Below are 23,142 nucleotides of genomic sequence, written 5' to 3' on the forward strand. Positions count from 1 at the left end.
GTGTGCCTTTTAATGGAACTGAAGCCTTTTGAAGGTTTGATGCTGTCAAAACTGTGAATACCTGAAAAAAACCCGATAAGATCAAAAGCTAAGCTTGCAATAAGAAACATTCATTTTTAGATGTTCTGAAGTTATGGGTTGTAGACAGTCTGGCAAAAAAGCTGGAGGCAACTTAGAGTAGGAGATAACATATATAGAGATTAATATGCACATTCCTTTTTGCATATATATAATATCTATAAAATACTTGCAGCAGAATGCATCAAATAATATTTTTCAGTCAGCCTCAAAGGAATAGAATGTAATTGAGGAATTTATCATGATACATGACATGTGAGGGACAAAAAGATTTGATGTTTCATATGATTCCTGAAAGCTTTGTCTTTTGTTGGAATATCTTACAGACCTTCACTTGTGGATTAATTTATTTTCAGTTGCTGGAGATTGGTAATTAGCTTGCTATAAAACAGTAAGAGAGTTATGAGTAAAGTTTTAGAAGCATATTTTTGTAAGCATTGGTATTTCACATTGTGTTAGAAAATTAAATTTCCAATACTCTTGAGCTACTGACATTTTGGTGTTGTCACGTCTCTTTTGTTTGTAGATTTCTCAAGCATAAAATAATGACTTTTATGGTAAAAACATGTTCCAGCTGTCTGCAGCTGCAGTCTGGTTTTCCTGCTGCTACCTGCCTTTCATCTAGCACTGGAGAGAGCATGGATCCTTTATCCATTACCGGTTTATTCTTTGTTTTTTGCATGCCTGAGCCTTGCGTTAGATATGAAATTATTGTCAGAAGTTTGCTACTCACTGTGGTTTCAAAGTGACTGGTAAAAAAGAGTAAATGCCTAAGAGTACTTTCAAGAGCTCAATTCCCAAATGGTTTCCACTTGGCCTTAGAGTTATGTTTTAAAATTTTTTTATTGATGCTTATGTAAGTTAAATTTGGGTAAAGGGACTATTATTAAAATCTTTTGGCTAAGATGATGTTGAAATCACTTAAGAAAAAAACCAAAATGACCTCTGATACCTTTCAGTTACATCAAGTTTTAGCTGTGTTGCTAACAGAATAAACAATTTGCAGAGACCAGCATAGGTTTAAGTTGATTTGCTCCATTTACCCTACCAATTTGGTCAGAAGAATGTAATACTTTCTTGGAAATGTCTTTCAAATATTATATTATAGATTAATTTGCAGGCTGCAGAATGCTGCTATCCATAACACTTTTTTCTCTGTCTTGAAAATTAAGTTTTAAAATGTGTACAAGAGCTGGCGTTATCTCTTTCAGTATGTTACGAAAGATAAATTGGGATAAATTATTTGTTTCAAATAAGTGCACAAAATCATTTACAGTGGAAAAAATATCTCAGGTTTGTAAAAAATCACTGTGATGTTTTCCTATTTTTCTTGCAGTGGTGAACACAGATTGAGTAAATATTTATTAGATTACTGACTTGGCAAAGTTCTAAATGGGACTTGAGATTTCAAACTTGTCTTGGAGAAGTTGATGGCTAACAGATACAGAGTATTTCCGTAAATCTGACTAAAGAAATTTTGAAGAGAAGCCCACAACTTAAGTCATGATAATAGATGGCAGATTAATAAATGATGACTGGTTGTGATTATAACACTTCCTTGGCTTTGTGTTGTCTGTAGCTTTCAGTGTTTGTAAACATGACTTCTTCTTGACTGTTTTTATTCTGTAAAACTGGTTTTGCTCATGATTTGACTCTGTAGTAATGATGTGTATAGAAGGATCTAAACACAAATACTGAATTCCAGTGCCCAGGCATCAATCCACATTTGGGTAGTTTTCTGTATTTCTGGGTAAGATTAAGTGGTTTCCTTGGGAAGGTGCAACCCTTGCTTGCCTGCCTTGGTGCCATTCTTTCTGTGGCTCACAGTGAAGAGTTTCTTGTGCCATCAGAGCTGTTGACCCTTTGTAGGATCCAATTAATGGCTGCCTTTCTTGGGCTGATGATGTTGTGATCTAGGCATTGATTGGAGTCTCTGCTGATAGACACCTCTTGCTCTTTGCTGGGAAGAAATGTTGAAATGCTGATCTGCAATGGCACTTTGATGGAGTTGAGGTCTTTTTTAACAGTAGATTAAATTGTCATTTGCAGCTGGTGGCTGTGTTTGATGAGCAAGATCCACACCATGGGGGTGATGGCACCAGCGCCAGCTCGACAGGCACGCAGAGCCCGGAGATTTTTGGCAGCGAGCTTGGCTCCAACGCGGCATCGGCCTTCCAGCCTTACCAAGCAACAAGTGAAATTGAGGTCACACCCTCAGTCCTTCGTGCAAGTGAGTAAATGCTCTCAGTATCTCCATGTGTTTTGTCTAAATTTAGCAAGATGCCAAGTGCTGTTAGCCATCGATGCTGCTGGGAAAAATGATTCATTATCTGTCCTTATCGAAAGCTGATCAGAACTGAGAAACTGCGTAAATGCTTCTTGCATGCCAGTAAACAAACCTGTTCTGTTTTAATAAATTATTTATAAGCTGCTTTTAGGAGCCATAAGCTTCTTCTATGCTGCCAGTTTAAAATTGTCCTCACACTGAAAATCATAGCAATATCTCCAAATGTAGTTGCTGCATGGTGTAATTTTCAGTTTGCTAGTTTTGTTCCATTTAATGAACAAAATGGTAAAAAGAAACTAAAGATAGGAGCACTTTCTACTTAACCTGTCAATGTTGCTAGGTTATGCTGTCACCTTTCCATAAAAACACCTGCTAAAATAGATGCATTTACTGTATTGCAAAAAGACACTTTGAAAAGCAGAAACTGTACCCAGAAACATCCCTTTCTTTTATTTCAATGTGATGAACATGTGTTGGAAAACCACATAGTAGGAATTACTTTTTGCAGATTCTTTGAATATTTGAACCTATTAAGAAAAATTATGGAATGTAATTTACTTTGTAATTTTCATTGTTGTTAAAAGTAGCATGCAAACAAGACAGTGTGGATAAGGCATTGTGTCCTTTTATGTGCAATGTCTATAATTTTGATCTTTTGAAATAGGGACTCCACTCCAGAAGATTGTTAGCAGAAGTTAGTATTATCAGTCTTTTGATATTTTACAGATACATTTTAAAACAACCATGTGTAATTTCCAAGAGACTGATTTTGTGTAGGTGTTTTATTAATGGATACAATCTGTGTTGAAATAGGTAAAATGCAGATGGAAAAGTGACCACTCTGTTAAGTTTTGGTGAGGGGTTTTGTACCAGAATGTTTTCTGTACTATTGAGGGAATAGCTTTTAAAAATTAGCTTACCTAGAGCTGAATGTGAGTCTTTTCAAGCTATAACTGTGCTTCATTGCAACACAGAATTAAATTAGGGAAGGATTAATGGCAGAATAAAGAAGTATCCTGGAATTTCAAGACCCTTCCATTTTGCTGTCATTAGAGTATGTCACTGCTAAATGCACATCTCATTTCTATGCATAAGCCAAAAAACTGTCCTTCTTGGTTCTCAGCCTAGCAGGGGTTAGAGCAGGCAAATGCATACACGTTTTCTCCTTAGTGTGATTATCTGGTATATTATACAATACATGAATTTTAGTGCATCAAAATCATATAGCACAGATATAACTCAGTGATATATTGGACAGCTCACTTATCTTTGGTGTCATTCTGGAAAATACATGGAGTACTTGGCTAGTTCACTGATTGCTAAGATGACCAAAAAGGGATTTGAGACCCTTCAATACAAGATTTTAGAAATACAGAAGATTTCTAAAACTGTTGGTAAGGATTATAGCTCTTTGACACTTTTTGTAGAAACATGTACGAATCAAGTGTGTGAAACAAATTGTAATAAATATGTTATCAGAAATGTTCTCCTATCTATCTAATTCCTTTTTTAAATGTTGACAGATATGTTTTGGCTTTAAATGTTCCAAACCATAGGCTTGGAATCCCAGTGCAGTAATAGTATCCCATATTAAACATACCTAGTTCAGGAATTTCATTTAAATATACATTGAAAATGGAAATACTATCCTTATTGTTGTTCCTTTATAACTTGTGAAGTGAAGCATAGCATACAAATGGTATTCTCAGTATTTCAAATAATTATCTTCTTACTGTGTAAGTTCTATTCAGCAAATAAAACCCATCCAGTTTTGTGGTAGATGCAGATCCTGATTATTACATGTTGACAAGGTCATATATCTATTAATTGGATTGGAGATGGGATACAAAATTGCTGTAATTATTGTAATTTTCCAGCTAATTGCAGGGTTGGCGGTGAATATTTTACTTCTAACAAATGAAAAACAGTATTCCGGCTGAAATTGGTTTATAGCATTTGAGACGTTTTGTTTTACGTCTCGGGTGCTTTTTGCTGGCGCGTGGGCTCTGCTCCGTGGCCGTTCCGCGCGGTTCCGTGCCCCGTGCTGCTGCTCCCCTGCACCCTCTGCTCCCAGGCAGCAGCTCCTGCCTTGGGGTGGGCTCAAAGCCTGCTGAGCTTCTCCTCTCTTTGTTCTGGTTGCCATGCTACCCCTTCTGTTTGTTTATAGATCACACCATCGCTCCTCTCCCAGCAAGGGAAAGGTTAGCTAGATCAGGTCCAGCTGGAAAAGTAATATTCATCTGGAGTCCCTCTTTTCCCATGCACAAACACAGCCTGTGCTTTACATGTTGGGGAGGGGGTGTGTGTGTCAAATTCCATCTTCCCATATAAACATGGAAACAAAAATGAGGCTGGCCCATACCCCCTCTGTTGTTTTGCACTGTAAAAACATAATTCATTGATACAGGCAGTTGATTTATTTATGTTTCTGATCTAGCTCCTTCTTTTTTACTGCCTTTCTGTTACCCAAGTTAAACTTCCTATTGTATTTCATCACTTCAGCTGCATCTTTTTTTTAAGCATACAGTACACAAGGCATTTTTTGTGTTGTGCCTGCGTGTTTTCTGGGAAGAGGTTGGAAGCTCACTGCAGAAGATTGTTAAAGCAGACTGATGTTTATTCCCTGCTGAAATATAAACTGGAGGCGCAGGTGAAAATTGCCAAACCTAATGAGCAATTTGGCAGATAAGACAGGATGTCAGGCAGTGACAGTTCAGCAGCGGGTGCACTGCCTGTGAACCAAGTTGTTTGTTTCACAGTACTGCATTTAAATATTGTAAATAAAATCCCTTTCAGCTTCATGAGATAGTGTGAAAAGGGTCATCTCTTTGTCTTGTTTTCCTTTAAAATTATTTAGCTTGTTCAAGAACTAAGACCACCCTTGGTTATTTGTCTTGGTGTGATTATGTGTAACAAGTCTCTGAATATTTCAGCAGTTACAGTGAAAAAACAGTTTCCATCCTTAATATTATTTGGAAAATACTATTAGGTAGAGAGGTTTCGAGAGCTGATGTTTTTTCCCTTAAGGGGAATAAGGGGGCTTGGAAAGTCTCTTTTTTCTTCAGCTGTTAATAGAAAGGTATTGAGAAAATGAAGCCAGATTCTTCTTACATAGACACATTATTGCTGGAGACAACAAGCACAACTTTCAACAAGGAAAATGCCAGTTAGAAATAAGGAAAATTGTGGCATCTCCATGTGCTCGGAGATGGACACAACTTGACTGAACGTAGCCCTGAGCAGCCTGGTCCACCTGGTTCTTTCTTTGTGTGGGCTGATTAAACCAACTAGTCTCCAGAGATCCAACCTTTGTAACTCTGTGATTACAAATATAATTAATAAAATTAAACTATTTGCTTCTTGAAGCTATTGCTTGTGAAAGTGAATGATGTCCACAGTGACATATTTAGCAGGCAGGTGTACAAGCATATTGTGCATGTAGAGCTTCCCACCCGGGTTTGTGTGGTACTGCTTTGTGCCACTGTGACACAAAGCAGCTGCCTGTGCATTTTAGAAGACTGCTGCTTTTGTTTTCAGGGTGTCTTGTAGGTGCTTCAGTTTCTTAAAAAGGAGACAGGGGATAATTGTAATGTTCTCCTGAAGGCTGGAGGATCACTATCTCACAGAGCACTGGCCAGAGAGCCTCAGAAATTGCTGAGAGCTGGCTGGAATTGGTGCACTCCAATGAATTATATGCTCAGGTGGTCTGTATCATATATTTTAGCAGGACTCCCAGCATCAATTTTGTATTCTGGTCACAGAACCAGACCATGGAAAAAAAAAGTCTAGATGAGAATATTTGGAAGTGAGTGCACAGCTGGCCCTGAAGTTGTGCTAGAAGTTCAGAGAAGCAAAAAAATTGCTACAGCTTCACATCATTGTTTACCCAGCAGTGTGGCTGTTGCTTTAAGGTTCCCTGTCTGCAAGTGTGCTCTTACCCTGCAATCAGCACAAGTTTATTCCTCACAGGTAAGAGCATGCATGCAGACTTTGACTGGGAATTCATTGCTATAATAAAGTTCCTGACCTTGCTTGCCTTTGAATTTGTGTCTCTTTCTCTGCTCTCTGAGTAGTTTTTGGTTGTTCACTGATAAATTAGTAGGACATATCAAGTATAGTACCTGAGGGCTCTCTGAGTTTAAGGACTGTTTAGTATTTTAGTAAATCTGAACTAGAATATAAAGCACTGCATAAAAAGCTAAGATGGAATTTCTGGCGCAATGTTTCAGCTCAGCATTGACTTTTGATACATTTATTAACTGTTTTGAAATCAGTGAGATGGGCACAGCCAATGCATCTAAGAAAGAAAAGGGCATTTGCAAGGCAGCACTAATGAACAGTAAAGTCCGCAATACTGTTAGAGGGATCCTGGCAATATGGTGCACTATTACACTGCAACCAGGCTTTATACTCTTCCATCAAAAGAAAATACTGCTGTGGGCTCGCTGTTGTGGGCAGGAAGATTTCCACTGGAGTGACGGGTTGTGGTGCCAGCCATGGGGGAATGCTAAATGAGTTGGAGAGAGTCAAAAGAGAGCAACAGCAATAAGTTGCTTTGGGGAGACTATGATGAATTGGTAGGAGTGGTTTATTTAGTTAAGGAAAGATAAAAACTGGTAGGATCCAAGACTTCAAATGTGTTGATATTTTTCTCATTCTTCATGTCTGATAAGAGAAGGAGAGTTGCTATTTCCTGGGCAAAAGCCATTTTTTGTGACCCGTAGGGCTAAAAGACATATTTACACCGCATTTAGCAAGGCAGTATTTGTGGGAATGGTTCTGAGGCAGGTTCTGCATGCTGCTGGGCTGCTGGGGACAATCTGTCCTGTTCCTGGCTAAGCCATTGCGTAGTTTGGTGACCCCAGGTGAGCCATTTCTGGTGTCCATTGAAACAATGTGTATGTCTTTGCATTTCAAATTTGAGTATTCAAAAAATCTAAGCAAACCATTTAAAGATGGGAGTGCATAAATGTGTGAATTTCAAGTACTTTAAAATTGCTTTAAATATGTCACTTCACTGATTTGATACAAGTATTTATCTAGAGTCCCAAATGTATATTCTGAGAATTATTATGTAAATATTTATAAGGTAAGGGCTTTGCTTTCATGATTTGGAGTACTCCATGCCAGTGTGTTGGCAGAGGTGTGTTCATATTTGTTCTGGTCTCAAAAATGATGATCATTTCAGCACTCTTTCCCACATATGGCCACTAGAAACTTTTTCATTCTTGTTTGTCTCCTTGACTCCTAATTCAACTCTGAGTTATCTTTATGTATGGAAATAAAGATATTTTCAAATGTTGAAGAACTAAGGAATTGAGAGATTAGAAATGGAGGAAGAGAAAGACGAGTTCATCGAAACCCAGATGTTAGCTCTATCAGATCAAGTTATCTTGTTGATTAAACAGCTGAATACAAAATATAGAGAAAATCATCTCTACAGACAGTGCTTGCTGAAGTCAGGGGGAAGTTTTCTACTCTCTGTGTCGAGTTTTGGATCAGCTCAGCTTTCCATGGTCTATCTCCTTGGTCACCTTCATTGATGTTCAGATGCCTGTCGTTCCAGTGAAGTTCCAGGAATGAAATACAAAGGATTTCCAAACCATCATTTGCATTCTTACTCCCTTGTCAGGTTCTCCTAGGTTTCTTTTACTGTCTGGATAATACAAAAAGTACCTTGAACTGAGACTTGCACCTCAGTTGTTAGCATCTGAATAGGGAAGGTTTCTCATTGAAATTTGGGAAGATTTAGCAGAGTGTGTTTGCTCACCTTCTGGTGCTCTCGCTGTTCAGGAATCCTTATCACATTTTATCCCTAAAGCTCTGAGCGATATGATTGTTTAAAAGCCACAGTTATTGAATCAAAAATCAGTACCAGGTGCTGCTCTCTTCCATGAGGCTAAATTTGATCTTTGTACAGCACAGTTCTGGCTTGAGTGATCTCCAGTTGGTGTTTTCTCCAAGCATAGTGCTCTGCTGTTAATTTGGGATTGGTGAGCAGTTTAAAAACCATGTGTTTTTGATGAGATTGTGACACGTTTGTAAAAACAAATGGATTTTAAACTGCTTAAGTTTCTAAATTAACCTTTAATATCTTCAATCTTCTTGGTTTATCAGCAAGCAAAATACTGTTGCTTCTAGTAGGATTAAAAAAATCCCTGAAACCAATAAAGTAAAAAAAAATTAGAACTTAGTGATTCTCTGGAGGAAACCTGAATAATTGTGGTGCATTTCAAGATATTATTCCATATGGTGAGGACTTCTATCTACAAGTACTAATAACAAGAAGTAATAAAAATACAGTCTTGTATCTGATACCTGGTTAGAGGTATCAGGTAGCTAGAGAGTATAGTACAAGAGGGATAATAAGGAAAGGTTATGAAGATGTAAGTATTGAATTTGAACAGTTTAAGAAGTCAGGTTTGGATGTTAGTCTAAATTTGACATCTTAAATAGATTTAATGATCACTTAAGCAACAAGCTATTATGGAAATCAGAGCTGTATTCTCAGAGTATTTTAACACTCCTGTGGTGGTTGTTGGGTTTTATTTTCCCTTTCTTTAAATGAAAGGCAAGTTTTTCCTTAATGGAACTCTGTTTTTATGTATGCAAAAATATGATACCATTTTATCCAATCAAATGTTGCAGTGTAGCTGCTCAAGTCTGTCATATTGTGGAATCATGGGTTTAATACCATTGAGATAAAACTATGTTTATTTAAACAGTTTGTCATTACACATATCAGTAAGTATTATATCCGTAAGTGTAATAACTCTTAAAATAGATACTTTCTTGATTGCTTCTCTGTTTCTTGTAATTTCATTATAGGCAAATGAGGAGTACAGTGAAGGCAAAGGAGCATGAATCTGAAATGAGTAGGGAATGCTTTCTCACAATACAGACAACCATCCTGTGAAGTTTTTACTCTATGAAGGCATATGTACATATTACATTTTTTACCCAACAGTTTCTGAAAACCTTATGCAGTATTTATAGATACTTGTTCTGAAATGTGATAAAACAGTATGCTTCAAGGCATCCTTAAGATTCAGAGCAACAGTAAGTGGCATCCCAGTCGTGTTTTGCTTTGCTTTGAGGCAACAGCAATGTGCCTTTGAAGGGGTATGGGGAGGTGGGCAACTGACATTAATTACTGACCAAAAATCTTTCAAGAGGAGAGGATGCAAAGTTTATCAAATGTTCTTAATTACTCACTTGGTGCTAAGCAGGCTGATCTTGTGGGATTGGTGTTTTAGGGCTAATGAAGAGGGGTGTGTGTCTCTGTGCCACACTGTCTGTGGTGGCACCCTGTGTTCAATGCATCAGCTGGTGCATGTCCCCCTCCCCAGAAAAACATGTGGGTATTTTTGATCACAAGCCCAGTGTTGTAAGATACTACATTTAAAGTATATCCTTTATTATGCTAGACTTTTATTTTACTTCAGTGTTGCTTGCTTGTGTTCAATTCACAATTCACAAGGGATCTTTTTGCTCCCTTCCTTATTACATTTGCAGCATATTAACATGGGGATGTCTTTTGGAGATAGTCCATCTCTTTGGGTGATTACTGGGAAGAAGTTGCTTTAAATTCTGTGTCTTTTGACATGTTCCTTTGAGGAGGATGAGAGAGAGACAGATGGCTACTAGTTGAATAGGGTTGTTTTTTATTTACTCCCATGCCTTGAAAAGGACTGAAACACGATATTGAAATAAAGGAGTGGGTGAGAAATAACTTTCCATTAATTTATTACTTTATTTCATACTTGAAACAAAGATAAAACTTGTTGTTTTTCCTACTCATCTCTTGCTATAAGTCTTAAATGAATTATGTAATTAAGAGGAGTGCCAGCTTCAGAATGTTGTGGGCTCATGTCAGAGGCAGATGAGGCATTCAGGGTGAGAATAAAGAGTATGTACTTAGAGGAACTTTTCTCTTTTTGACCCCTGGCACTGGATGCTGTGGAGGTGACTAGCTTGGCTTCAGCCCATGGAGCTGTTGTGAGCTGGGAGTGAGGCACGAGCCCAGCACCTGCTCTCCTGCTGTCACTGCTTGGCCTGGCTCCCTGGAGCTCAGTGTCCCCAGAACTCTGCAGCCAGGGACCCTCAGCTCAGCTCCCCTGCTGTGACACTGCAAGGACAGGCAGGATCCCCCTGTGTGACACAGTTGTCACCTTGCTTTTACTGCCTGGGCTGCGGCCAGGGCTGCGCTGTTGGGGTTGGAGTGAATGTGAACTCAGGCTGTGTTCCAGGCCTGTTTCTGGCCTCTTTTATGGATTTAGGCAACTCGCTCTATCAATAGTTTTGGATTGACAGAAAGTAGAAATGGTTGTATCTGTAGGCAGGGAGTTAGGGACCATGTGGGTTTACAGACAAAAGCAAACAGTGGCACTTGAGGTTAAGTTAAAATGTTTCTACTACTTGCATGCATACAGTAAAGGGGTGTGCAAAGACAGTGGGAGCAAGCTTGCATCAGCTTCCAAATATTGTGCCTGTGAGTCAGAAACGAGGCTTCTCAAAGCAAACTGTGATCAGCCATTAAAACCTTATCCTGAGGCATTGGAATTGATTCAGTTCTCTGTACAGCACTGTTCATATTCACAACTTAAAGTAAAATTGGACTTTCTTGGCAATTGCTGGGCAACAGCTGATTCAAAGCAGACATGATGGATGAGGTGGATACCAACAGACTTCAGGTTCTGCATCTGAGCTATATGCTCAAGGCAACCCAGTTCCTCATTCTTGGACACCTTTAGGGTGTGTTCATCTGACCTGTGTTACTGCTTATTTCAGAGTGAAATGGGCCATTGGCTACACTAGGTGTACTGGCTAATCTCTCTTATTGGTAGAGAAGTGGAGTTGACCAGTTCCAAATTATGTCTGCAAATCCCATTATGCCTGTGATTTAACTCACACCATGAAAAGAAATTCTTACATGAAAGATAAAAAAAAGAAAATCATTAAGTAGGAAGTTGCCTTTTTTGCCTTAAAAAACTTAGACTTTCTCTTCCAAATTTTCAAATTAAGTGGCATTTTACAAGTAAACAACTATTCAGTTTTACTTACTGAGCAATTTTTTATGGCCCCAGGACCTTCCTGTACAGCCCTGCTTATGCTTGGGAGGTATATTTGGGTTATGGACAGTATGACATGATTGCAGAAAGTCCCATGTTCAATTTTTTTCAGAGTAAAAAATTTACTGGCTTTGAAACACTTTGATGTAATTTCATGGTGAAACCAACAGTGCCATATGCCTTGGGTCTGACCCTGCTATCTGGTCACTTTATGGTGCTGGTCCCAAACCTCTATAAAGGGGGTTGCTGTGCTTTTCCTTGCCATGTGTTCTCGGATGTTGAAGCACCAGAGGTGCCGTGTGACACTGAAAGCCAGCCCAAATGTGGAGGAATAAACGTGATGAGGAGTTAATGGGTTCTGAAGCATGTGAGTTGTTTTTCACTGCTCTGTGCAGTTGGGTGGTTCTGTACCCCATTCTCTGATATGCTCTGCAGGGTGTTACAGCCGTGCTGCCTCTCCTCCTGGTCAGGATATCCTGGCTCTCCTTGGACTTGGGAACTTCTCTCTATACACACTCAGCCTCTGGAATGAAAGGAGCATCCCTCAAATATAGGCTATTAAAGTAAATGCATTTGCAGGTTTACAAACAGAATCATGATGGGCAACAACTGCTGAAATTGTTTCAAATGAAGTAACATTTGAAGCAATACTAGCAGTTTTTTTTTAATAGATTATAAAAGAACAAAATTATGTTCACCAGTTTCTAACAAGTTGGAAAATGGACACATGTGCCTTGTTAACCAGCCTTATATAATACACAAATAAGTCTTTCAGTGTTTTTGGTAAGTCCTGACTTGAACTCTCTGCTTTTAGGTTTTTTGGAGGTTTTCTGCCTATGAAAGCATTCTCCACCAAATATAAAAATGATGTTCGCTTCTTCTATTCCAATCCATTTTGAGCTCTGATGTTTAAGACTTTCATTAGATGACAGAGAGATTGTAGGTCAAACACTGCCTGACTTTCACAATGATTTCCATCTGAAGGGTCTTACATAGTGTAGTCTCTTCATGTTTTATTTAAAATTTTAGTTGGGTTCTTGACTCATGGAAAAATAAATAAAAATGAAGGTCTTACTGCAGTAAAAAACATGAAGCTGCTATGTCAAATGAACTGCATGACATTTATCCATGGGAAATATCCATTAAGTGAGTGAATAAAGTTACTGCTCTAGTTTGACATAGTAGGCAATATTTCTGTGAGTATTGTACATGTAGATGATTTACCTCTACCTCTGTTTTAAGTTCACCTTTAAAGTAATAAAACACAAGTGAGCAAAGTCTTCCCGTAATCCTGCTTTCCTATAGCTCTTTGTTATGTTGCTTAAAGCATAGCATTACAGTGTAATAAGTATTTTCTATTCCTCCAGCCATAAAGGGTAGGGGGAAAATCTGTTTGCAGTTAGTGCTGGTACCGAGATATTATTTCTGGTTTGTGCTTCAGCAGTGACCGGGGTAGCAGGACGTGCAGCTGAAGGCTTGGGGAGAGGTCACTGTCAGGGTGCTGCTCCAGGAGCTCAGGGAGGAGAAGCCATGTGCAAGCAGCAGTGGGGGAAAGGAGGACAAAACTGGACTGTTTAAAAACCTATCGCCCAAAAAGTGAAGGGTGAAAAAGCTTCCATGAAACTGCAGCTGGGAATGCTCACAGACATTTGTTTACTGCAGCTTGGTCTGTGTATTTCTTTTGCTAGCTGAAGAATTTATCCCATCCCACACTGTGTGTCTTGGCAGCTCCTGTGCAGTAGTTGTTGTGGTGGCAGCACATCCAGAGAATGCACAAGAAAATGGGGTACCTGAGCAGGGCATGCTTGAGCCATGTCCTCAGTGGTGCTGGGAGTGAGCAGCTGCCCTCTGAGGATGCAGCCTCTGGGTTTGCTGTGAGTCATCTGTGCCCATTGTTTGAGCTGCTGCCCATAGTGCCCCAATCAGGGCATATTTTGAATTAGAAGCTCAGCCTGATCGTAGGATGGAGTATTCTGCCAAGCTTGACAGGGCTAATAGGAAGAGTAGGCCTAGGTTGAGGTCTGATAAGGAGGATGGAAGGGGGTAATGGGGTTCAGATTGAGATTGCTAGAAGTCAGGCTAGTATTGGGGTTGTGATAAATAAGATTGGGAAGGATGTTCCCAGGCAGGGAAGCAGTGCCTGGGGCAATGCCTGCTTTGCCAAGCTCAGACCCCTTTTGCTGGGCTCCCACCCTGTGCCGGGCTCACACCCTGCAGCGTCCCTGCTGCAGCTCCCAGTGCCGGGTACGTGCCCAGCAGAACGAGCTGTGGGAGCAGAGCTGTGCCTGTAAGTGTGAGATTGCACTGCTGTATAGAAGTTCCATCTATTCCCAGTGGCTGTCACTTCAGGGTAGATGGCAATGCAGCTGTTTATGTGCTGTTTGCCTGGGTGCTTGCTGGTGTACCAGCCAGCTTCTAGGAGTCTTCATTCTGTGTTTTACCAGAATGATTTCATGCATGTGAATTTTTTGCATGGGATTCCTATTATGGGATGAATTGAATATTAAATTACTCCTCAGACCCTGAAGGCAGTACATCAGCTTCACTCATCCTGAGCAATTTGTGCTATGCTGTATGAACCATATTCCAGGTTCAGTTTCTCAGTTTTCCCAGGGCTGGGATTTTGTGCATTTGTTTCTATTTTTCTTTTTCAAAGTCAGAATGTTTTACTAAGGGTGAAAAGTATTTTTAATGAAGTATTTTAATTTGCTCTTGTGTTATGGGCTTGTGTTCCACCCTCCCCTCATCCAGGTTTTGCCAGATGTTTTAAATATCTTTTCAGTACATGTGCTTTCAAGGTTTTTCTGCAAATCCAATTGTGTTTAACAGGCACTGAGTCCTTGTGAATCAGTGTTGTATTTTTCTCTACTTTATGCCTCCCAGATCTGGCAGATGTCTTGAGTTTTAGGATAGCAGGTTTTCAGTGTTTTCTGTATGAAAGCAGATAAGATTGGTACATAGTTAGAATTTCCTCAGAAAGGATCAGAGTTTCAGAAGTCTGTGGGAGGAAGGCATTTCATTGACCACATGTTTTTACAGCATTTAGTGAGTTTAGTAAGTAATTAAGTCCAATAATTCACCTTACACTGTATCAAAAGGGATGGCTTTTGTAAGGAAAACTGTGTTTTTGAGGCATTTTTGCATTTTTCTCTTCCTTTCTTTTTTCTTTTCTTTTTTTTTCTTTTCTTTTTTTGAGTCCTTGTATATGTAACATTTAAACTAAATACAATGTTTCATTTATCTTCCCTTGGAAAAATTTCTTAAAGTCATAGTTTAACTAGAGAGATGATGATTTTCACCCATAGATACTTGTGGTAATTCAGTTTTATTTTCCTTTTGACCAGCCAAATTAAATACATTTGTTTGATTTTAGTCATAACTATTTTATTACTTTCACTGCAATGTAAACTGTTTGCTCTGGGTTTCCTTCCTTGATTTTTTTTCCCCCCTCACTATTTTTTCTGTCATTTGCTTGTAAGATACCTGAAGGGTCATTTTTAACAATGAAAAGTGAGGAAATGTCAAAGGTGGGGCTGCTGCTGAAGGCTCTTTGTGTGCTCAGTGCTTTCTGTCTGCAGTCATCAAGCTGTGGAATGTGAGATGCTCAGCACATGTGATGGGGTGAGGCTTTAACCCAGAGAAGGTTAGCTGGTGACTTGATGCTCCTTCCTTCTGCTTCCCTTTGCTGACTTCCAGACTGAGAACCCAGTGCATCTGGGTTAACTTGATGCCTCATGGAAATTTTAGAAAGGAGACAACCACTTTGTATCAGCTTGTGATCAGAAACAGAAGGAGGACAGAAAAGAGAAGGCATGAAGAATTAAAGAACCAAGATGTGTGGATCAGAAAAGGGGAGGGGGAGGCCGGAAGGGGAGCTGGTGGCAGGGAATGTTTGCCTCCCTGGGGACAAATAAAAATACATAACTGTTTCCTTGATGTTATAGTGCTGTATAAACAGTTACCCTAGGACCCATGTAAATGATGTATGACTAGGAGAGAAAAAGTGAGTAGGTTGCTGCTGCCCTCCTGCTCACCCTTTCTCTTTGCAGAGCTCTCTGTAGAACCTGAGACCTGGTCCGTGCCAGAAACTGAAGAAAAGAAAAAACAAAAAAAGTTAGACATGAAAAGGGGGGATAATCCCACATGAATACACTTTTGTTGTTTCTCAAGTGTTAATCACAAAATGAAAAACGGTAGTGTGTAATGTTAGATTTGTCTAAGTGCATGATGACATTTTGAATTACCTTTCCTGAAACACAAACTGGATTGTCTGACATGGAAGACATCCACTGAATTGCAGAGCTTTAAAAATGACAGTCCTGGGGCTGTGATGGATTCTCTGTCTCCTGAAGTCTTGAAATTAAAGTCAATATTTTTCTGTATTTCCAACAGAAGTAAAAGACTAAATGCAGACATTATTGCATGGTGTACCTGGGCTTATATAGGTGTTTGACAGGATGATCACAGGGTGTCTTCAGGTTTTGAGTTATGAGTCTTGTTTGGAGTCTCACAGCAGTGCTGCAATGCATGTAGTGAATGATTCTTTGCATACTTGGACCTATGCTTTCCTCATTTTAGGATTCTTCTGCATTTGTTTTCTTAACATTTTATTTTTGTGGTGCAGCTTTTCCCCCTTTCTTGTTGTTTACAATGTCCTTTCCAGCCAATTCTGTAGTCTTCCCATCCTGTCTGCCACAGAAATCTGTATGTACTGCTCCAATACTCTTTGCTTCTGCAAACCTTCCAGCAGCCAGGTTTCCATTCTTCCATATCCTACATTTTGTTTGTAGGTGGGGTTTGTTGGTTAGGTTTGCTTTGTTTTGCTTTGCTTTAAAATTAATTTAAAAGGTTTTTTGTTTTGCATTTGTTTTTTGATTCAGCTCCTCCTTGGTGCAGAGGAAGTGCAGACTAAGGAGGATGGACAGCATCTGGCTGAGTCACCATGGCTTGGGCTGGTTGTGTTCTCCTGGGGGACTGGCTAGCAAATCAGCTGCTGCCCAGGAAACTGAGGCTTACAAAAATTCTTGATTAACTTTTAATACGTTTTTGGCCCTTCAGCAGAAACTGATCTGTTTTGGCTCAGCTAAAAAAAAAAAAAAAAAAAGGATGTTTTGAGCCTTTTTCTTCCCAGGCTATTTATTCTTCTCACTGTACTTCATGGCCAACTGCTGGCATAGCTGTATTACAAAAAATTCCAAAGACTGTATTTTGCAACAATGGCTTCAAGTGTGCTCTGACTTAATTAGTAGGAGAAACCAGCTTATATCTCTGGCTGTATTAGGGGCTTCATGCTGTTGTGTGTGACTGCTTATTGTTGAACATTTAATGCAGAAGACAGTTTACCTGACAGATTGTGGGGGGAGGTTTGAGAGAAAAATAGGTTAAATATATAAGTCACCGCATAAATGGTAAGTATGATTATAAAATGCAAAAATGATGATACAGAAATCTGTGAGGAGAGGCATGCAAGACTGCCTGTGGGCCTAGGATTTTAGTCCTTTGCTTTTACAGCAAGAGACTAGATATGCTTATGCAATATTAATTCAGGATATACAGCAAATTGGCATTTGGAAGCATTCAATTTTCCTCATAATTGTTCTCCATTCACTTGGCCGATTATCAGTAATTTCAGGGAATTAAAGATGCTCTTTTTAGAAGTTTCTAGTGAACTCTTTAGAATTGTCAAACAATAACAAACCTGCCACTTAGGCAGCAATTTTCCCTCTTGCTGTCCTCACACTGATGTTAGATTGCTGTTTGGAAAGGCTAGACAAGCAAACTACCGTGCAGTAAATCAGCAGGAAATTTTTTTCAGTCTCATGCTGCTGAGTGAATTTTGATCCAAGATTTTCTCTGTTTGTTTTGTTCATGCAAAGACTTTTATCCTTCAGTTTGGGAACAGAGAGGTTGGTTTTCTTTGATAGCAAATCTGCTCTTTTAAAGTGTATTTTGTTAAAGAACTTAGTATTATATTTTTGTGGATTAAGCTTGTTATCATTCAGTCATGTCTAGGTGAATCCCACCAGAATGCAATTCAAAGCGTGTCATGTCCACTTCTTTGTTTTTTCTCTCCTGTAGTGTGAAGAGGGAAACAAAATAGTTTAAAACCCCTCAGGAAGGGGGTTGGGAAGTGCCATTTACTGAAAAGATGGTGCTCTCCTCTCAGTCTGTGTCACAGGACTTCCTAAAGCACAAAGTGTGCACAGGACAAGAAATGCAGAATGTCTGTGGTCAGAAAGGGACTGTTTTATGGTTATGTGTGACAGCATGATCCAGTGACCTGCTGGAGATATTGTGTACCTGCCTGCAGGTTTTGGGTGTGCTGAGCATAATCACCTCTCAGTCTTGTGATCTCTGCCTCTTCCTTTCTCCTGGAGTTGGCAGGCCAAGGGGGCAGCATCCCATTGCTGTCCCTGTGCCAGCCAGCAGTGAGGAATGTGGACATTTGAATGTGTGTGGCCTTGGGTCGTTTTGGCTCCCAGTTCCAGCCCTACTGAGGTGTTGCTGCTCAAGAGAACTAGCAGAGCTGTCCGAGATATTTAACTGCTTTTCTCCTCAGCAGCTGTGTGGAAACAGCAAAAACACTTTACATTTCATAGGGGGTTTAGGTCCAGCACTCACATTTGAGGTAACCCAGCTGTTTATGAGGAACATGGCAGCAGCATTCCTTTGCACGAATGGTTTTGGTCATCTCAGAAAAAGTACATATGGCTGTTTGGTTTGTTTTAATCTTCCCTAGATTAGAATTGCCGTAGGAATCACAAAAGAAGGTGTGATGATGGTTGTATTCCAAGAGGTAGTAAAAACTGAGGGATGTTAGTGAGGCTTGCTTGATGCTGGGCATGGAACAAGGTACAGCTCAATTTGTCCCCCTTGAGGTTTTGTAATTCCTGCAGCCAGGAGTTGTTCCTCCATGAGTGGTCTTTTGCCTTGTTGGCTTTTGCATGATAAAAACCCCACTTTGATTGGAAATGTTCTGTTGTGGAGGGGATGGAACACCCTCCATTATTGACATTCGGGCTTCTGAATCTTAATGCACATATGCAAAGTCTTGGCTTCGTTTTAAAATTGTTGAGAACGTTTGCATTTTGTATGTGTTGCATGACCAATGGGTAAGTTTTCTTTCCTTAATTTGAGCTTGAGAATAAAAATCTTAAACATCCTTTGGAAGTATTTTCAAAAGCTTGAAAAATATATAAGTCAAAATCTCATCTGAAAAAAAGAAAAGTGAACTCTGTCATGAATTAGTAACTTTTAAAATAGTTCTAAGAATTCCAGAGGAGAACACAAAGTAATGAACTTGTCCTCAGAAAATGATTCAGTTTCAGAAACATTTAAGGAGTATTTTTCGTGTTTATGTGAATGGTATAAATGATAATGTTTCAGTTTTTCTTGAGACAAAATCCCTACTAAAGATAATATGTAGGAATGCAAGTTTACTCTTCTGTCATGACTTCAAAAAACATCTGTGAAAAGTAACTCTGTTTTAGGTAGCCTTTGTATTTGTAGTGATGAGTAATATCTTAGATGTTATTTAATGCAGTAGATTTTTGACATCTCATATGAAATATTAAATACACTAGCTCTCATATAGTTATAAAATACTCTGCCTTCAGAGACTGTATAAACATAGGTAGCTAAACAATAATAACCTGTTTTTTCTTCTTTCTTATTTTATATAAAACACAAGATAGCTACTTGTATTAACCAGTAAAGTGGTTTTAGTCAGAAGCACCATATTTGATGTAAAAAATGGTGCATAATGAGAACATTTTTAGTAAATTTTCAGATTTTTAACTAGCAACTTCAAAAACAGAGGTGATTCCTGCTGGGAGCACATTGACTGTGTGGTGCATGCTGCAGAGAAATTGATGATCTGTGAGAGCCTATGGATGTTCTCCCACTCACAGTTGTTTGTGCATCTTCCTTGTGTTTATTCTGTGAATGGCAAGGTGTTTTGCACAAGCCATGTAAGGATGCATGGATTGAAAATCTAGGATAGGAAGGTCTTACTACTAGCAAGTGTTCTAAATTCTAATATAGTATAAAATTGTGATAATAAGACTTGTTCCCTGAAACCATTTGCTCTTAGGTAGGTTAAAGAAATAGGTCTCTCAGTACGGGAGATGGCTCTCTTTTCCCTGTGGCTTTCTTTTAGTGGTAATGCAAGCTAACTTCCTTTTGAGGAGTGGAAAATTTGGAGGAATTGCGTTCCACAGAGAACGTTCTTCCTTTGTGAAGAATTAACTTAAGCTAAAAGTATTATTACACTGAATTTTATTTTTGGTTATAACAGGAGCATGTTATGGTTTTGGTACCGGGTGGGTAGGGGAAGCCACGGATGCTGAGGACAGGATGCCATAGTGCTCTTCTACATCCTGCCTGGTATCCCCATGCAGCTGGGGCACTTAGCTAGAAAAGTAGCACTTCTTTGCATCTTCATCTTGGCATTTGGATGGAGAGTGACCCTTCCATATTCCCTCTTTGCTCCTGGATCCATTTTGCCATGGACTGAAGTCTTAGCGTTGACACTGCGGGGCTATGTCAGGGTTTGTGGCATTCAGGGAAGTGAGCACTCTGTCCATGAGGAAAGCAACCCTGGCCATGGACTCATGGGAATTAGAACAACTGTAGTTCCTTTGTTTTCCTGTTTTTCCTCCTGTCCATCCTCAGCAGAGATTTTGTTACCTTACAGTCTTTCTGCAGGGAGGTTTTGGGAGTGAGCGAAGTGCCCAAGTGCACGAGGAGTGAGGTGCCCAAGTGCACGAGGTGCTTGTCTGGCTCAGGTGCAGAGGAAGCCATTCAGTGGCCAGACCAGTTGGAACAACACGTTTTCTTCTGCTTGGTGTAGAGTGCAGAGTGTGAGGGGTTTTGCAGAGTACTCTTGTCCAGCTGACTACTTGCATGGCATTTCCAGGATAACCTGTCCTGGGCTATTGATTTTCTTTGGAATTTGTTGACTTTCCTCATGTTTAAGCTGAAACCTCCAATTGCTCATGCTAATGGAAGAAAACCAAGTAAAACATACTGGTAGTCCACTCTTTTTCTCATTTCAGTCTATCAATATATTTTGGGCTGCAGAAAAATAACTGCCTTATTAATCTTCCTTTAAGAATGAAACAAAGTGAGAATTCCTTAACAACATAAAATGAATAATAATAATAAATAATACGAATAAATATTTACAGATCTTGTAAAATTAAATTTGTCCACCTCATGTGCCCTCTCTGCATGCAGATACTTGAAATTTTTCCAGCACATTCTAGGATGAGACAAGGAGGGAGCCTTGTGGTGAGCAAACAGCTTGGAAAAGTTAGCTGCTGGGAATCTGACAAATTCTGGCATGAAGTATATACCATAGTATTTCAGTAAATATCTTCTGTTAGTTCTGGCTAAAGCTGTTTCTACACTAAGAAAGATGATCTTCATCTCTGGGCTAGAACCAATCACAAATTCTAATGAAATTTGGCAACTGCAAGCATGAAAAATCATTGATCCAAAAATTCACGAACTGTCTTTCATGTAGCAAGATTTCCTTTTGAACCTCAGTTGAAGCTCTGTCTACTGGCTTATTCTTGGTTTTGAACTTAAAGGAATAATTTTTTACTCTCTTCAGATTTGGCAATGTGAAGTTAAAAAATGGAGTGAGAGGCACATAATTAAGCATGCGGTGCAACTGCATGTTTCCAGGGCTGTAGAAGGAGATGAATGGGGGGGAAAAACCAGAGGGGAAATAAAAATTAAAAAAAAATAGGAAGAGAAAAAGGAAAGACAGTGCCAAAGTTTTTTCAAGGTGTAGAAAATATTCTTCATTTCCAAAACAGAGCAATTTATGCTCCCTGTTGTTTTAGGGGGCTTTGAAAAGTACATGTACATGCTCAACTTTGCGCATACTTCAAGTATCACTAGTTTGCTACTGTTCACTAGGCATGGTTTTAAATAGTAAGGGGATATCTAGAAAAGAATTGAGGCTGTCTGCTGGTCTGTCACCCCATGGAGAACAGCAGGCATTGTGTGTTCTTGTCCCATTGGGGCATTATCTGAACAATCTTCCCGTGTAGGCTGGATTGCCTTACTGTTTGGCTACTGGCAACACCAGAGTTTTCTGCAGAAGGTGATCTTTAATGTTAAAAATAACAGAAGATTTTAGCATGTTGTGTTGAAGCTGGAGCTTCTTATACCCCACTCTGTGGTTGGAAAGACCTTGTTTGGTCACCATTAGTTTTGTGTAGTCACCAAACTTTGCAGCTTCCAGACTGTTCTCTGACCTACCCCAATGAAAGGTCAGGCACAGCATCACACACACTGGCAGGGAGCAGCACTATCTGCCCTCCCGTGTCACAGTCATGGCAGCTCTGCTGTCGTGTGTCCCCTGTGGACCAGGAGGGTTGGTGGCATTTCATCTCATTACTTAAACACGCAAATGTTCTGTTTGTTTGTGGGGATACAGCTTGATACTTGCAACTGAATGACAGAAAATAATATTCTTGGGATCTTTATGCTCTGTGCTTTGCCTTTGAGCAGTGTTAGTCCCTGCGTGCAGAAGAGCCTTCTGCTAAATCTTGTTTATGGGCACACGGGATGGCATGACGTGGCCTTTTCCTACTTCTGCTTGAGATCTTTTGCTCTTCTTGGTCATCAGCAGCAGATAGGAGTTCAGTGCAACATTAACTCACAGATATTTGATAATGAGAGCATTTGATAATGAGAGCATGTTTCATGAATGTACCAACATGCTTCTAATAATCCTAGTAAATGTTTCTGTCATGGAAACAAGAGCAAGTGCCATTAAGATTGCAGAAGCTGTTGGTAATTTTTAATAGAAGTTCAGGACTCTGTTCACTCTGTCTTATTATAGACATTAGTTGTAAATGTTGTTTGCTGTGTTGGAAACTCAGTAGTGTGCATAGAGGCAATTCCTTCCCACGTGTTCTGGGTTTTTTTTTGTTTTTTTTTTTTTTTTTTTTTTTTTTTTTTTTTTTTTTTTTTAATTTTTTTTTTTTTTTATTTTGTGCATGTAGCTATGCATATATAATTTCTGTCCAAAACCTCTAACCTTTTAAATGACTGTGGTCAAGTTTACTTGGTTGTCATAATTATTGTGCTTCAGTTAAAAATCTGTCTAAATCATTTCTGTAATGAAGCTATCTGGATTTTGTGTAACTCAGGCTGAGATCCTCTTCCAGGCACTGATATCCCCAAATTGTTGACTTCTCCACCTTGACAGTGGCCTGTGATATACAGGATTGCTTTTATATCTCAAAAAGCCCCCCAGCTCAATTCTTGATGTCTCCTGAACTTCTCTGCAATGGAGCAAGGCTGGAGCCAGCCATGCTCACCACAGCCTGAAAAGGAATGTTGCCAAGGCATGGACAAGTAGCAGATTAACAGCCAGACACCTCCAAAGACTGAGCATTCTTCTGATGATTGGCAAAGAATACCTCTTCCTTTCTGCTTCAAAAGTAACTGAGTAAACAACCCTCCCATGTAACTTGTTCACAGTTCCCGTAATTAGGACCCCAGTAGGATCCCAGCTTCCACTCTTAATTTAGCATATCCTGTGTACCACCAGACTGTCTAGTGATGGTGCTATTGTGATGTCTTACTAATTCAGAAGTTTTGGGGTGTTTTTCCCATTCTGACCATTGGTAGAAATGCTGCAGGATTCCATTTCCTCCCCAGGGAGTGGCTGGTGTGTAGGATTTC

At 39.5% G+C, this 23,142-nt stretch overlaps 1 protein-coding gene across 16 annotated transcripts in view; it reads left to right on the forward strand.

The window, feature by feature from the left end:
• Positions 1 to 23,142, forward strand: part of PARD3 (par-3 family cell polarity regulator) — a 445,615-nt gene that overhangs the window by 147,518 nt on the left and 274,955 nt on the right. For all 16 annotated transcript variants that reach the window (XM_064703969.1, XM_064703975.1, XM_064703971.1 and 13 more), the window contains one exon: positions 2,128 to 2,308. In XM_064703969.1, the coding sequence (XP_064560039.1) occupies positions 2,128 to 2,308 (181 nt within the window). The remainder of the gene's footprint in view (positions 1 to 2,127; positions 2,309 to 23,142) is intronic.

The sequence above is a fragment of the Zonotrichia leucophrys genome, chromosome 2 (assembly GCF_028769735.1).
Source record: "Zonotrichia leucophrys gambelii isolate GWCS_2022_RI chromosome 2, RI_Zleu_2.0, whole genome shotgun sequence".
Classification (NCBI taxonomy): Eukaryota; Metazoa; Chordata; class Aves; order Passeriformes; family Passerellidae; genus Zonotrichia; species Zonotrichia leucophrys.